Raw genomic sequence first — 17,240 nt, 5'->3', positions numbered from 1 at the left:
TATACATATACATATACATATACATATATATATATACTATAAGATTTATAATGAAAGAAAATACATTGTAGGTGTACACATAAACAAACACACAGACACACAGACACACATACAAATCAAAGTCTGGCAGGCTGAAAAAAAAATAACTTTTAAAGCAAACCTTATTGGACGTATCACAAAGCATTTAAATCATTCATTCTGCTATAGATCTTGTTGCTAATTTGTGGAGTTTCAACCAATGTCGATTTCTCGGTTACAAGACAATATCATGCGCAAGCATCATTTTATTTCATCTACCATATAATTATCATTTACTCTTTAACTAACATTGCCCGTGGAAAAGGTCATTGTACACGGGTGTATTTGTCCTTCCAGGGCTGAGATATGGAGACCGCTATAGATTTTAAGTCTCTGGTTGTCTCCCTAGGAACGGAGACGTTATATTGATTTATTTTGTTTGTAACACTCGCTCAGATGCCGTCATAAAACGAGCTTGTGGAACAATACAAGCGATGCCCAAGAACGCTGCATCACGCCGTATAACGACACGCCCTTGTTCTGCAGAGGAGAAAAATACCTGATTGTTATCGCGAATGGGTATTAAAAGAAGTTGACTGATCCCCCACTATTGGTTGGTATTCGCCTCCATCTCTTCCATCCTCCCCCCCCCCTCCCTCTATCCATCCTCTACCTGCCCCCTGCTTTAAATGAATGATAGTCATTTATCTTTTAACTGTAGCAATTTGAATTCTTTTATCCATTGAGTCTAGCATGGAAACGAGAGCTGGTGGTGTGACGTCAATTAATATACTTAGTACTGGAGCAATGGATACCACAGATGTTACCATCAACAGATCATTTTGTACACGTTTAAAAAGACAGTTTCTGTGCAGAAGACTAAGCAATATAAGACGCATATACATTAAGGAACAAGCACAGACACACACACACACACACACACACACACACACACACACCACACATTTTTCAGAGCCTGAACTAAAAATCGTTTCTGTTCAAAACAACTCCAATCCTTGCTTTGCAAGTAGGCTACTGTTGACTGCCTTCCTTTACATCGCATCCTTTATTGAAGGTGAAGATGGGTGGATTCAATAGAGCAGGAGAGGATATTGTATTGTATCTTGATTTGTTCTTTATTTACGACACCTGCTGGTATTGTCCCTAAAGCTCGTTATTGGACATAAGCACTCTTCAATCACAGAAATGGGGGCCATAGTAGGAGCGTTCACGTCGCGGTCCCTGTCAGGTTCTTCTAAGTCCCTGCGAATCCTGCTACCACATTGCACACCATTTCATTAACAATTGCTACTTGACTTTCAATTAGAAGTCATGTCATTAAACGAAGACTCTATAGAAATGCAAGACAGGAGGTTCTTTTCAGGACCCGTGATGTCAGTCCTGTCCTTCAACGTTGAGGGAATTTCAACAGCCAAGCAGGAACTTCTTGGTGATATATGTGTCCAGAAGCAGTGCCAAGTACTCTGTTTACAAGAGACCCACCGCGGCCAAGATGACAACCGGCCTCGAGTTCCTGGGATGAAACTGGTTGCCGAAAGGCCCCATGATAAATATGGGAGTGCTATCTTTGTTAAGACAGGCACCCATGTCCGCTCTACTGCTGTATATGCAGAGAACAATATCGAAGTCATTACACTCATCCTTGATGATGTTTCTGTAACTTCAGTGTATAAACCACCCATGCAGGTGTTCCAGCTTCCCCCTGGGTTGGTTGGCCAACACAGAAATGAAATCTTAATCGGAGACTTTAACTGCCACAGCTCACGTTGGGGCTACCAAGACACAGATGAGAATGGTGAACTTTTAGAAGACTGGATGGACCTGAACAACCTCCATCTCATCCATGATTCAAAGCTCCCTCCTTCCTTTAACAGCGGCCGATGGAGAAGAGGATACAACCCAGATCTCATCCTAGTCAGCTCCAACCTTGCACCTATGAGCACCAAACTAGTTCTAGACCCAATTCCCAAGTCTCAGCACCGCCCTGTAGGGCTGCTACTCCAAGCAGTAGTTCAACCCGAAATAACACCCATGAGATGGCGCTTCAACTTCAAGAAAGCTGATTGGAAAGGCTTTGCTGAGGACCTCGACAAGTCCATCGGGGATTTGGAGCCCATACCTGAGAAGTACGAACAGTTTGTTGTTAAGGTAAAGGCGTCGTCGAGAAGACACATTCCTCGTGGATGCCGCACAGAATACGTCCCTGGTCTTTCCCAAGATTCTGCTGCCCTCTATGCGTCATACAGGGAGAAGTTCGAAACGGACCCTTTCTCAGCTGAAACCATCGCTGCGGGGGAAGAGCTTTCTGCTGCCATCTCAGCGGACCGGCGAAAGTCATGGCAAGACCTGATTGAATCTGTTGACATGACGCACCACAGCAAGAAGGCCTGGTCCACTCTCAAACGTATCAACAAGGATCCAAAGAGAGCCGCAACACTTCATACAACGCAACCGACGGCTGATCAAGTAGCCCACCAACTCCTTCTCAATGGCAAGACAGGAACAAGAGAGAAGCGACACAAATCTGCTGAATATCCTGAAGCCAATGAGGAGCTCTGTAGACCGTTTACGATGGGAGAACTTGATGCTGCTATCTGCACAGCCAAAGCTGGTAAAGCTGCTGGCCTGGATGACATCATGACCGAGCAGATCAAGAACCTGGGTCTAGCCTCGAAACATTGGTTGCTGTCTATGTATAACAACTGCATGGAGAGGTGCCATATACCAAAGATTTGGCGCCGTGCCCGTGTCATCGCCCTTCTGAAGCCTGGGAAAGATGCCGCTGCAGCAAAGAGCTACAGGCCGATATCACTTCTTTGCCATACATACAAGCTATTTGAGCGCCTCATCTTGACCCGCCTCGTAGATGTAGTAGATCCATCTCTCATCAAGGAGCAGGCAGGGTTTAGACCTGGAAAGTCTTGTGTGGGACAACTCCTGAATCTTACCCAACACATCGAGGATGGCTTCCAAAAAGGCATCATTACAGGAGCTGTATTTGTTGATCTGTCAGCAGCTTACGACACTGTAAACCACCGTCGACTCCTACACAAAGTACTTGCCATGACTCGGAACTCACACCTAACCAGAATGGTGGAGTGTTTGATCCAAAACCGAAGCAGAAGAATGGGCTACCTCAAGGGAGTGTCTTGGCACCCATCTTGTTCAACATCTACGTGAATGACCAGCCTATTCACCACAACACCAGGAGCTTTATCTACGCAGACGATTTGTGCATCACCACCCAGACTGTGGACTTTCCTGAAGCGGAAACTACTTTGACTGAGGCACTTGACAACTTGTCCTCCTATTATAACGCAAATCACTTGAGAGCAAATCCATCTAAGACACAAGTGTGCGCCTTCCATCTGAAGAACATGCACTCAAACCGGAAACTAAAGATCTCATGGAATGGTACAGTCCTAGAACACTGTGACAACCCAGTGTATCTTGGCGTCACCCTTGATCGTTCCCTAACGTTCAAATCGCATGTCATGAAGTTGAAAGGGAAGGTGAGTGCCAGGAATACCCTACTTCGCAAGCTGATCACATCATTGTGGGGAGCAAATCCAACAACCATCAGGTCAACAGCTTTGGCTCTCTGCTTCTCTGCTGCTGAGTATGCTTGCGCAGTGTGGGAGCGTTCAACTCATGCGAAGAAGATCGACCCAGTGCTGAACACAAGCTGTCGCTGTATCACTGGCTGCATGAAGCCTACCAAGACTGACGACATCTACATCCTCTCCGGAATCGCCCCCCCCCCCCCCCCCTGATGTAAGAAGGGCGGTTGCAAGCAAAAAGGAACGCCTCAGGCAGATGGAAGACGAAAGACATCCCCTTTTTGGCCATGCTGTGACACCACAACGCTTGAAATCACGCAGAAGCTTCCTGGCCACTGTCTCCCCCTTAGAAAGCAATGTATCAACAGAACGTATGAAACTGTGGGATGACAGACTAAGGGAATCTGGATACGACAATCACATGCAAATCAATCCAACCGAGTCACTCCCTGCAGGTTCCAAACAGTCATGGATCACCTGGCGTAGTTTGAACATATTAAGATCGCGCATGGGGAAGTGCAAGGCAAACATGCTGAAGTGGGGGTACACTGATAGCTCTGCAGAGTGTGAGTGTGGGCAGGGCAGCCAGACTATGCCTCATCTTCTGAGCTGCAATGCAATGTTACAACCTTGTACCGAGAGGGACCTGGCAGTGGCGAATGACGTGGCTCTTGCATGCGCTAGACATTGGGAAATGGTTGTGTGATGCCACGAGATGATGATGAATCACAGAAATACTATGATCTCTACATGGTTCAATTGTATCTTCAAGTGAGGTCGTCAATAACAGTGCCTGTATTACGACAACTATAAGCCCATCCTTTGAGGCAAAGAAAAAACAAAACAAAACAAAAAAAGTCAAACCATTTCTACATTCAAGAGTGGGGGCGTTTATTAGAATTAACTCAATATAAGAATAAAAATGCAAGAAGCGACGTATGCATTAAGATCGGGAATGGAAAATTAGTATAATGATGTTAGAAATCAGGGTCAGTGTAAGTAGTGTCAGCGTGCCGGGAGCGTAGAAATAGGTCACATTAAAGCATAGCCCGCTGGGATATTAACGGTTATTACCAAACAAACAATCCTTAAAATGAGGAAGAAAAAGAAAATGAAGGTGACTTAGAATGACAACAGCAGTGGGGAAACTGATAGCCAAGATGGAATACAGATTGCACTGCCTCATAGCGTCAAGAGAGTATAATACAACTGGCATTAAGCCTCATCATCGGCAAACCCGACAGAAGCTTCCCATGGGTAGAGCTTTCCCTTTATTGATCCAAGGAATTTTCTGTCGGCGCAGATATGACGCAAGGAGAAAAAAAAAACCGCGGTATTACTCGGTTCAACAAGATACGCCAAATCAGGCGACGGTTATTGCAAAATATTTCCCGTTCACTGCCATCAATCGGGTGATCATACATTCATTCGCTGAGCCGCCGGGCAGAGAGAGAAATTACCTCCCGAGAAGCTGAAAGAGTGCATGTAGAAAAGATACAGACTATAGGCATAATGTAACTTTTTTCTCGTCATCTTGTTCCTTTTTCCTCATTTCATCCCCGTTTGTTCTTTTCTATAGCACTTTGTTTCTTTTCCTATTCGTGTTCATTCTCTCTCTCTCTCTCTCTCTCTCTGATTTTCAACCTAATCTCATTTTCTCACTTATCTTTACAATATCCTTCCACTCAAAAAAAAAAAAAGAATGTAGATAATGGGTTATATATAATTCTGTGTGATGTGTGTGTGGGTGCATGAGTCTCTTTGTTTTACAAATTGCCGCTGTAATTTCTCTTTTCTGACAATCTATCCATCACCTTACTGTACAATCACAGCATACAGTGTACAGCGCACACTATTCAGATCACACTCTAAACAACTCATCCAATGTTATTCGATCATAGAAGTCGCTTGCCTTTGACGGATTTAGCTTAATATCGAAGCCATTGTAAATAAATGTACATGACTGTAACCTCGTGTAAGAGGAGACGGGGGGGGGGGTACTGGCGTAACTGATCACTCGGTGAAGTGAGCTGCGAGTTTGAAACTAAGGACTAATGGCACATTCCATCACAAAACTTCTGCGAAATACTATCACTCTTGTTTTGCGTCAAACGTCCGTAGCAGGGAGAATGGAGAATTGGAAAGTTCACGCACGCGCGGATAACACTTCCCCACGGCACGTATCGGACAGCGGATTCATTGCATATCTTGCCCTTGAGCGCTTCATAAAACGCGCACAGCCCCGTCCGTGCACCCCACGGCCCGGAAGCAGCTGAGGTTGGTCAACATCAAGAAAATAATTTCCTAATTCAGAAGGAAAGAAAGAAGAAAGGAGGAAAACAAAGGGGAATGAGGAAAAAAATGGCGGGGGCAGAGTCTACCAATTTTGATTATAACCCTGTCGAAGATAATTTGCCTCATTGCGGTGCCCCGTTTCTTGCCACTGCCTTTTACCAAAACAATATTGGTCTTTTCTTCGTAACTAGAGGCCAGTGTTGGGTTGCAATATGAGTATTACTGCGGGTCAATTCGGCCAATGATAGCGGAAGAGTGCCCCCCAGATAGATATTCACACCGACAGGGCAGTGCAGTGACCTTTGAAGAGAGTTTCAAACAGCTGATAGTTACTTTGCCCTCTGGTCATACGGTTAGCAAGCTTATTAGTAGGGAGAAGGTGAAAGGTCATTTCCTGGTCTTGCGAATCATTCATTCCAGAGACTCTGCATACCAATCAATAAGTGTGTGTGTGTGTGTGTTTGTGTGTGTGTGTGTGTGTGTGTGTGTGTGTGTGTGTGTGTGTGATGGGATTGATTCATAGTCGAGTTATCTATGTTGAAGAGAGATTATTTGCAGTATGAATTGAAAAAAATGGATTTGTTTGTGTTTTGAATTGTATTTGTATTGTTTTTGCTCCTGTTACACCCAGAATGGATTGATTAATGACTGATTTGAATGAAATCAATAAATATCCAGGGAAAAAAGTGTATTTTTTTCTGTCAAACATTGCTGATTGTATATTGTGTTTATACATTCAAGATGAATGTTTTTGTCATGTGAAAACTATAGAAATCAGACTTTGTATGTATTTCGGATTACGCACAGATTGATTTTTTTTTAAATCAAACATTGCTGATTGTATATAATTGTGTTTATGCAGTCAAGATAAATGTTTTTGCCATGTGAAATTATAGAAATCAAATAAAGATGATTGAAAAACAAAAATAAAATCACAGCGAGTGTGTGTGAGGGTTTGTGCTTTGATTTTTCATGAATATCTTGATCATAACACAAACCATTCTCTATAATGGATGCCTCAACTTTATGGTTGTGGGGAATTTGTTTTTGCAAGTCATTCTCAAACTAACCTAGGTAGACGATGGGTACACCGCGTTAACAATGACTTTAAATTCCGTTGCATTTTATTTACATAATATATTAAAGTTTCCACTCATCAGCACCTGCGTTGCTGTCAAATAGGTATCAACATGAGTCATAAAATAATCTCGTTGCGTAAATACATCTTATTTTGTTAGCTGGACGATTTAAAGACACCACAATCACGACAATGATAACGATACCTATGGCCAAAAAGAAAAAAAAATGAAAGTGGGATACGCTCCATTTTTCGCGGACCGTCCTTTATGAACCTCTGCCCTTCTCTTTTGACCCCCCCCCCCCCCCACGCTCACCTTCCGTTTTCCTGTTTTTGTTTTATCAATACGGAGAAAAAAATGCCTTGTAAGTCTTGGAATCTTCAATTTCTCGGTTTCCGCGGATCCATGAGCCCAATACGAGATGGAAACATTCCCCAAGCGGTCAATACCGAACCTCCTGCGTGTTTTTCATATAATATGGTAATATAAGAATAGCCTGAGTCTGCGAATCAATGGGGGACCAAGGCCTCGATGGATGGAGCTGAATATTTGTCCGTCTTCATCGCGCGAGAAAGCCTTGGTTGGTTGGAAATGACAAAGCGATTTCTGCTCCCCCTCTAGTTACGATCAATCGGTCATGATCTCTACAAGGGAGCGATACTTCTGTTTGAGTCACGCGTGCGCGCCTCCACCCGGGACTTGTGAACTTGTTATCAACGGCAACATTCGATATGCTGACTTCGTTTAGCTCGTATTGCATGCCTCTGCAAGGCGACATTTCCTATTTCCATACCTTTAGAAGAAAAACTAATATAAAGCATGTGAGTTTTTCCTCCTTTATGTCTTATTTCATCACCCCACCCCCACACACACGCGCTTACCAAGAGGTATCAATTCCGTTCTTGGAATTCAGTAACACGGCAATCTGAAAATAAAATGTAAGTACATTCTGTTCTCTACGTGAGTCTGATCACAGTTGAGGACAAATGCATCCGTAAATATAGTGTACCTGTGCAATGAATTGTGATTAGTTTAATCAGCAAACGTGACACATAACGGTTTTATTTACACGATTGTGCATTGCAGTCATTAATTCTTTCACTTGTGTCACGTGATAAACGAAAAAAAAAAAGTAATCAACGGTACCCAGGGCTGTCTCTTCAATTTTAGCACTTTTACTTGTTATTACTTCAACACTTCCGAGTATCGACCCAGACAACTGAGAAAGTTTGGCATCACGGGTACGATATCTTGTCCAAGGGTGTAAGCACAGGGCAGGATTCGAACTTAGGACCTCCTGACCGAAAGTACAGGGACTTAACCACAATACCTCAGTGTCCTCTCTCTTGTCCGTACAATTTACTTAGAGACACCTTTACTTTGTTCACTGTAGCATATGATAAAGGCTCACTTGTGTATTTTCGTAGACTTGAGACTCAGAATGCATTATGAGTTATAGCAAAGATCCTTGTGTTATAGAGCAGATTCAATCAACCAAAACCTTCGGTTACACTAAATAAGTGGGTATGGATTTCGTCATGCATATAATCTAGTCTAGTGCATTCAAAATCAGGTGTACTCATTTGTTCGTTAGTTGTCCACTCGAGAAAATCTTTGAAAAGGAAGCCGAATATGAAACAAATTAAAATAAAGTAGGTAAACGGGGGCATGCTTTCCTTTCGATAGCTTCAGAATTTCATAAATTGATGATGTCAATATTGGGAAGCTGTCAGCCGGTAACCGTTCCTCTACCCCTCAACAACAGTCCTATCCTACCATATATTCCCGTTGTGATGCCCTCGGGAAAAGAGCGTGAAGAGAAAGAGATGATACGAGCAGAAGAAATCAAGTTCAATACGCTGTCATCATCCTTTAACAAAATAAAGAAAAGGTTGTTTTGCTTTGTTTGTTGTTGTTTTTATTTGTCAAAATTGATTAACTATGGCATGATGAATTACACGGAATACTGAATACTGGAAAGAATTGTCTTTCTAATTCTGTCAGTAAAACGAAACCTTGACTCGTACGTTGATTGTAGTCAAACCCTATAATCGATTAAAAAAAATCTCATAAACAATTATTTTGTAGTTCAGTGGATTTTAATAATAGGTATTCATTATTGTCTCTCCCTCCCGAGTACTATAAACGTTTCGTAAAGATGTTAAAGACAAAGACCCGGATGCGTGGGTAAAGAAGGTTGTAAATCTATTTTTGCTCGTTACCCACCGGGGTATACATTCGAAAACCATGAATAGCTCGTCAGTGAATATTATGTCCATCGTTAACGTGCAACCCCAGTCGGTATTCATCTAGATTCCCCTGTTTATACTTAGAGATCTATGCTAAAGATGTACATATAATTCGTTGCGGGGATTTTCGAATATATCTAAGTCGGGCCAACTTACCCACTGCAAGGTATCTATAACCTACTGGGTCTTTAATAACTATATTGTAACGTAAAATGATGGCAATTAGTTAGAGAAGCAGCTCACTAATATGCGATTAACAGTGAGCATTACAGTTATTGGAGGTAGTGGAGGTAATTATTGCCACTTAGCAGATATTGCAGATCTAGAGGCACTGATAGGGAATGGCTCCTAGTTGGCGATCGATTGTACAGTTTGTAATTTGATTCAACGGCACTAATTTTGTGTAAAGGTATATATTAGCACGTAGGTGTTCCTTGTGTTCTCTGGTTGAAATATTCCGTGAAATTATACGGTGATTCGACAACACTGGAGGTTATCGTTCGCTACGGTAAAACTTGACTCCAGAAACCAACTTTATGATTGACAGGACTAGACGAATGGGCAGAGCTTTGAAAATACCTGCGTAGTATTATGCAGTCAGTCTTTTATGACCATAAGCGGCGGGAAAAGCTCTGCGCTTACACAAGAGTAAATCTTCGCTCGTATAGCTGGCTTTAACCACACTGATTCGTTTAGATCTATGCTAGAATTAATTTAGTCTAGATCTGCTTTTATTATGACGATCACTAGCCAAGCGTAGTCAAGTTTATACACACGTCGGAGCATCACTTTCATTTGCCCCCGCAAGAAAGTCTTACTTAGTGTCCATATGCCGATGTATAATGATAGTCAGTAGACCTATATGAGGCAAGTTCATTTAAACAAAGAAGTTACCAAGTCAATGCCCGTTACTATCATGTCATGTTGCATCAAGAGTATCAAACTCTCATGAAAGCAGACACCCCACCCCCCCCCCAAAAAAAAAGAAAAAAAAAGAAGAAGAAAATGAGTGAATAAATGAGAAGGAGCAATGGGGGACAGGAGACACTGTTGAATATTAAAGACATTGAAAGAGAGGGGAGTCAAAATAAAATGGGGAGAAGAAAATGTTAGCCATACACAAAGATATTTTTTTCGCTTGTGTGTGTGTGTGAGTGTGTGTTTCATTGATTGACAGAAAGAGAGAAAAAAAGATAGTAGACCGACAGTAACCTTACACACCAGGCACACGCAGAAAAACCCACTCACATACACATTATTGTGTATACTTCAAGATGTTAACGTTGTTGGTTTTTGTTTGTTTACCTGTTGTGTGTGCTTTTGTGTTGATTTTGCCATGACTTATCCCGAAATCTACATATACCCCAGCCCCCCCCCCCCCCTCCTACCCCTCTCAGATCTTTTGTGGGTCACTTGTGTGCTAAAAAAAAAACCGCCAGTTTTCGCTTCCGGTAAGATCTTGTAATATATTTAAACAAATTCATAGTCGGTATGCACCCTTTGGCGAATCGTGGAAAGTTCTTTAGCTGCATTTTAAGTTGAGGAATTTCAGGTCTCAGAGCCATGTGATGCAGGTAATTCGATATATCACAAGTCAAGAGTTTATCCTCTCAGACTGTTTCAACAACAACAACAAAATAAATAGACTAACGTTAAAATGACTGTATGGAAAATGAGTGGGAGAAAGAAACATGCACGAAAGAGATCGTTCATACCGAATGTCTCCCATGTTTTGTTAAAGTGAAGGTATGAAAACTGCCGTTAAAAATTATCTTTAGAAATAATCTGTTTTCGACCGCATTCACCACATTCATTTTCCCTATACTAGATGATGTCATTAACACTTTAACATCATTGTTCATAGATATCTCATTAGTGCATATGCATACTTCAGAGTTTTAATCCATCCATTCGATTATCATTTTTACAGCTCTTTCTGGAAAGGTTCATCAACTTGTTAGTTGAGCCACTAAATTATTCCTCAGTGTCTTTAAATCTTCTGTCTCCATCCTGAGGAGAGCTGGACTGCAAGATTTATGTCAGACATTTTCTGGTGCGTGACATTTTCACAATTTTTCCTAACGCCTTGCAACAACACCTCGCGGTCATTTTACAGCTATTCGGGGGATCAGGGGAAAGTGTGTTAGGGTCGCGTGGACCGATATATTTTGCTCTCCCTACAGACTGGGATTTTTTTTCTCCAATTTCTGTCAAACCCCTCTTCCAAGCACTGCTGAATACATGAAAACTCAATGATGTTATCCTAGACATAACACTTAGAATAGGTTTATTTTTGCATCCAATTTTTGCTATTTCATGTAGGCCTATGTGAGCATGATGAGAGGGGATCTTGACAAATCATTTCGTGAACATTGCATAAAGCAATAATGAAACTATAGATCATTTTGCATGGCTGCGGGTGATAGATGGGAACAATCGTTCGCTCATACGCACACGCACATACACACCCTCAAATGCATCCACCAACACACCGGCACACATAAACACATGATAACATAATTCATAAAAGGCATGTTAAAGTAATAAGCCACTTCGGGGTCCCTCGTTGTATATATTACTCAAGTGCAAAAAAAAAAAAAGTCATTTGTACCAACAGGGGGCATAGTGGGTTTTAAATTCATTGAGATGAGCATCTGTGATGTAATGATTATTTAAGTTATACTTATAAAAGGTGCTTGCCAGCACATTCTACTGACAGCAAAAGTGGTATTGGGCAATATCAATAGAAAAAAGGATTGTACTACATTCAATGCAAACTAATGAAATGGATGCTTTCCCAAATGTTAATTGACGGACCATTCCGGTCACTTGGTATGCCCAAATCCATCCTGTTTGAACAGGATAGATGAATTCCATTAAATTATTGTTATGTCGGACAAGCTCATTCATTATGTTGCTTTGAAAACGAGTGAGGTGCCTAAGACAAAAGAAAGGTAATTCTTGTACCCATGTGCACATGAGCTAACTCCGAACTGGCTTACAGATTCAAATACCGTGTAATAATTGTCGTGGTGTCATGCAGATTCTTGCGAAAATTCAACATGCTTCGTCACCCGTGGCGCCCTTCTACATGTCCCAGGATCAGAAGGGCGTACCAACCCGACGTTTTGCCTTGAGGAATACCGGCTAATGTGCCCTGGCTAACTCATCCATCACCGCTCGGATGCAGGCGTTTAGATTCTACCCGTCCCAGCCTGTTTCAAGCGATATCTTTACGACAAAAAGCCCAAAAACAAAAGACATATTGCTGTGCTTTCGACGACGAGGGCGATGAATGTGAGATTATCATGTTTGATTTTGTGAGATTAATTTTGGGGCACATGAGGAATATCTTTGCCCATTCCGACAACATTTCAAAGGTTTATGACAGAATATCTTCAGTCAATATTATGACTGAATAATCCAGCAGAAAATCATGTACATTGAGCTGACACACCATGCCATGAGTGTGTATGTGTCGAAAGTACTGTAATCCATTGTTAGTGATCGCGTATTCATGTCAATTACAGAAATAGATCTGTAACAATTTACTTCATTTGTTTGAAACACAGACATTCGCCAGCAAAGCACATATTATAGCATCAACCAATGTTTTATCATAAGTACGATAAACATAATTATTCCATTGTTCGGGGATCGATGGGTGTGGATTCGGGGGTGGGGTAGAAAAGAATTCGGCTCTACAAGGCCTATAGAGTGACAGTAATTGTACCCTTTGGGAAAACATCCTACTGACCAGATGTCTCCACTCAGAGACAGAGGATCAGAGGAACTACGACAACTAGTCTCTATTGACATCATAATTTACTTCATCTTTCTTTTTATCTCAGTTCTTCCTTCTGTTTGCTATTGTTCTTTTTGGGCTTTTTCTCTTTGAATGTAAACTTTCGGTTTAATACGCGATGTGCAGAGTATATACTCATGTGACCTTTTCTTTAGCGGTTTCATAACTAAAGAGAAAAAAGGGGGGAAAAAGAAGGATTAAGCCCTTGCAAAAACGAGATTTAAAAAAAAATCAGATTACAAACAAACGGCGCAATACTTATCTTTTATTTGTGTGGAAGCAACCAGACCTGTTGAGTATAAAAACCGTTACGTCGCCTTCATTCGATTGATGTTTTACCCCATTTTCCACTTCCTGTCCTAATTTTTCTGGAGACGCATTGGAGTCGAGGATTTGCTTGTCGCTATTTTTGTAATCAATCAAAACACTTACACTTTCAACATCATTTTCTTGCATGAAACTGCAAAACATTGGCGGGATTTCTTTTTTTTTTCTATTGTCGCTCTACAGGAAATGAAACTTATCCCTGACTTTTTAGGGATTCAATATCAAGGATGACAAATTTTAGGAATACATGAATCAGTAATGTTATGTGGAATAAATGATAACTAAAGCTGTGACTCTGTTCTTCGCAGATTTATCTGTCTCTCTATATCTCTCTACCTCTTTTTATCTATCTTTCTATTTATTTATTTATTCATCTATTCATCTATCTATCTATTGTTCTATCGTTCTATCTATCTATCGTTCTATTTATCTATCGTTCTATCTATCTATCTATCTATCTATCTTCATATCTATCTATCTCTCTATCTCTCTATCTATCTATCTATCTATCTATCTATCTATCTATCTATCTATCTATCTATCTAATTAGGCCCTATCTACCTGTGTATGATCTGTTAATAATATCCTAATATCTCTATTTAGCTTTCAATCTGCTTGTCTATCTTGTATCATGTATTCTTTATGGAATCAAGAAACTATTAAATAGATTGAATATATACCTTTGCATCTATTTGATTTGGTCAAACAATGAACCTACATTGTAGCTCCATGGTCAAAGGATTTTACTCCTGTTTTGCCACCTTTAGAAGCTTGGCGTGCAATGCTTCCAAATTACCTCATCATCATCTAGGTGTAATAGTATCTAGTAATAAGTTCACCCATTTATGATACATTTGATAGATATACGAACATAAAACTCATATTGCAGTTAATTCAAGTGATATCAGATGATATAAGAGGAAAACATATAAGAATGTAACTCTCTCATTAATGGTCAACTAAAAGGGACCACAAATTGAGGCAGAGATAGAGATAATTTTTTTAAAGTTCTGAAAAACCTGCCTTCATAATATATGATGACAGCGAAAGGGCTTGTAAATTGAGTTTCCCTCTTGTTTTGGATACATGCACGTCATCATCGCCATTGTTTTCATTATCAGCACACACACACGCCATCAAACATGCATTAATTATACACAAAACGCACGCATACTCACACGAACACTCACGGCACAATGCACTCAGAAAAGCTTTAGGCGTATAGTCACAGAATTCTCTGGAATTGGGCGGAATAAAAAAAATTAACATGATTGAGGTGATTGATGGAGATGAGAATGAACAAGATGAATCAGAAGGGGGTGTAAAAGGGCGTAGTCTTACCAGTCTCAATCTTACCGAACATGGCAGGGAGTTTCCTTTCCGTGAGAAAACGCGAAGGAGGAAGGAGCGTTATTGCATGGGGGAAAGTTATGAAATGCTGACCCATATTGCATAACGTTTGTGAATGAGCTAATTTTAACTCTGTTTTATTTCATTTTCTTTCTTCTTTTTTTTTGGTTGCTGTTACAATATTTCTTTGACACTGTTTGAACAGGAGTGGAGTACTGATTCTTTAAGATTGTGTGAATCCAGGACATGGAATATCACAAGAATGTCTATGAGAACTCAACTTTGATGTTTTTTTTTTTAATCTAACAGGGAATCTTACACAATGATAACGGTTAAAAATCATTGCAGTGATAACGTTAATTGTAACTTTGTCGCCTCACTTCGGTAGGAGACAGAGAGCGAGGAAGTAGTTACATTAAAGTGACAGAGAAGAAAATGTTTGCATCCGTTACGAAGTCCTGCGAACAATATGGGCTGATATTTCGAGTGATGTGCTCCTTAAATGCCTGCTTATGAAAACGAGAGGTATTGACTTTCCTCTTTTTATATCGAAGGCAGGGATTTAGGGACTTGGTATGGTGAAGGAGGGTAATCAAATGAAGACGTTAAACGTGGAGGACTCCCTCACGCGTGGACATGTAATCCTATTAATGGTCAGTCCGTAAGTGCGCCGACGAAGAGGTAGTCACAGATCCCACAAACAATATTGGACGATCAATTGGCTTGAAAGCGACGGGGTCACCATCGGAAGGAGATAGGAAAACAGCGATGACGTAAGGGGCTGGTCTGAAGAAGAGAGGGCGGCGTGGTGTTGTACAATGAACCCGTTTCAATTAGGGGCCCTGTCTCTCTCCACACGTAACAGGGGAGATGCAGCTAGTATTTTTCTGTGCTTTCAAAAGGCGTTGCGTATACGGTTATAATGTTGGTATCCAATCATTGTACTCATCAAAGCCAAAAACGTTAAACGCAACGTAAAGAGGAGAATTTTGAGAACACTTGTCAAGCAAGAGTAGAATGCATCGTCGAACTGGAATAATGATATAATGACATGGCAAAGTATGTGCTAAGCTATGAAAAACGATGTTTACGTGTCATTGCTTGTAGAATACGATGAGCAAAATGCTCACTGATCTCACTTGAGTGGGATCAAGAGGGCCCAGTGGGGATGTAGGGGGAAAACAACAATGAGATTAAGATTAAAAAAAAAGTAAAATATGAATATGAGAAGCAATACAAGAGAAGTAGATTAGGAAGAAGGGATTTAAAGGGGAAGGAGGTGAAGGAAAAAAAAGAGGAGGAGGAGGAGGAGTCGAAAAATGTGAAGTAGAAGAACCAGGAGCAACAGAATGGAGAGAACAAGAGTTAATAAAGCAGTACCTTCCAAACTTATTCTTTCAGAATTGACGAGTAGGATATTTTGGACAGACTCCTTACGTACTCGACATGACCCTTTAGAGAGAAATGTCTTTGCTTTGTTTTCGTGGCGATGCAGTCATTGGCTGCAAGGAAAATGTATAACAGAATATAATATACAAGTATGTATGTGGTATAACATTGGGTCATTTGCAGTATACAATATCTTTTCCCACCCTGAATTTGAGCACTGAAACAGAGCGACAACAGCGCAAGCGGAAAACACACACAAAAAAACCCACAAAAACAAAACAGAACGGAAACCAAACTAAAAAGGCTATGTGAGTATGACTCTGTCACTGGAGACGCCTATCGTTCTGCGAGGAATGGACAAAGAAAAAAAAATGAATGAAGAAAGAAAGAACAAGCTGTCACCCTCTTATTGCTTGATCAGTTTCTTTCTTCTTTTTTCTCAAGTAGACCTTCGTGACTTCATTTCAGTCTGCCAGTCTGCTGGTCTGTCCCCCTTGCCAATAACCACTCTGATATCTGGGTTCCCTCGATCGCAATGGGACCAGCCTACATGACCGGTAATAGGCTAGCTTCTCAATAAGGGTAGTCACGATTTCTTCGTTGATGGCCCCATTGGCCTGTCGCCCTCTTCAAAGTAAACAGCCGAATGAACGTGTACGCACGCAGCCAGGGCTTTGTCCATCTTGAAGTTTGGCGTGTGAAGCACAGCGCCCTCATTTCACGTTGAGCGGTCAGTCAACGAGTGCCCGGCTTACGCATCGGCATTTTCAACGATTGTTCTTTGCGTGCGTATCATACAATACGAGTGTGAAGGAGTGCGATGTTGAACTTCTTCGTGTGTTTCTTTAAATGAATGCATATTCATATCCGAAACTTCACATATTTTCGAAAGCTAAGTCCCTTTGAAAATCTGCCATCATTTTATGTGAATCTGCGGGAATTATGAGTATTGTCAAAGCATAACAACAATGATTCTGTTTTCCTCTCGCTTATGGTGAGAAAAAAAAAAGAGAGAGATAGCTTGAAACCATTCTCTTTAATCCGAAAGGATTTAGGGGAAATTTGAAAGTATGTCAGACGGGATTTCGACATTATGATTGCTTCCAGTTCTCGTATATAAAATGGTTTATTTGCATGTTTCATCAGA

General features: G+C 41.0%; 1 protein-coding gene across 1 annotated transcript; it reads left to right on the top strand.

The window, feature by feature from the left end:
- The first annotated feature begins 1,410 nt into the window (after positions 1 to 1,410).
- Positions 1,411 to 12,373, top strand: LOC139708713 (uncharacterized). The gene is made up of 3 exons (XM_071620647.1): positions 1,411 to 3,066; positions 3,129 to 3,791; positions 12,266 to 12,373. The coding sequence occupies exons 1-3, from the start codon at positions 1,411 to 1,413 to the stop codon at positions 12,371 to 12,373; spliced, it is 2,427 nt and encodes an 808-aa protein (XP_071476748.1).
- The last annotated feature ends 4,867 nt before the right edge of the window (positions 12,374 to 17,240 follow it).

This window comes from Diadema antillarum, unplaced genomic scaffold (assembly GCF_040938485.1).
Source record: "Diadema antillarum isolate AM-2024a unplaced genomic scaffold, OU_Dant_1.0 seq00001370_RagTag, whole genome shotgun sequence".
Classification (NCBI taxonomy): domain Eukaryota; kingdom Metazoa; phylum Echinodermata; class Echinoidea; order Diadematoida; family Diadematidae; genus Diadema; species Diadema antillarum.
This window is presented reverse-complemented; position numbering and strand designations above follow the sequence as displayed.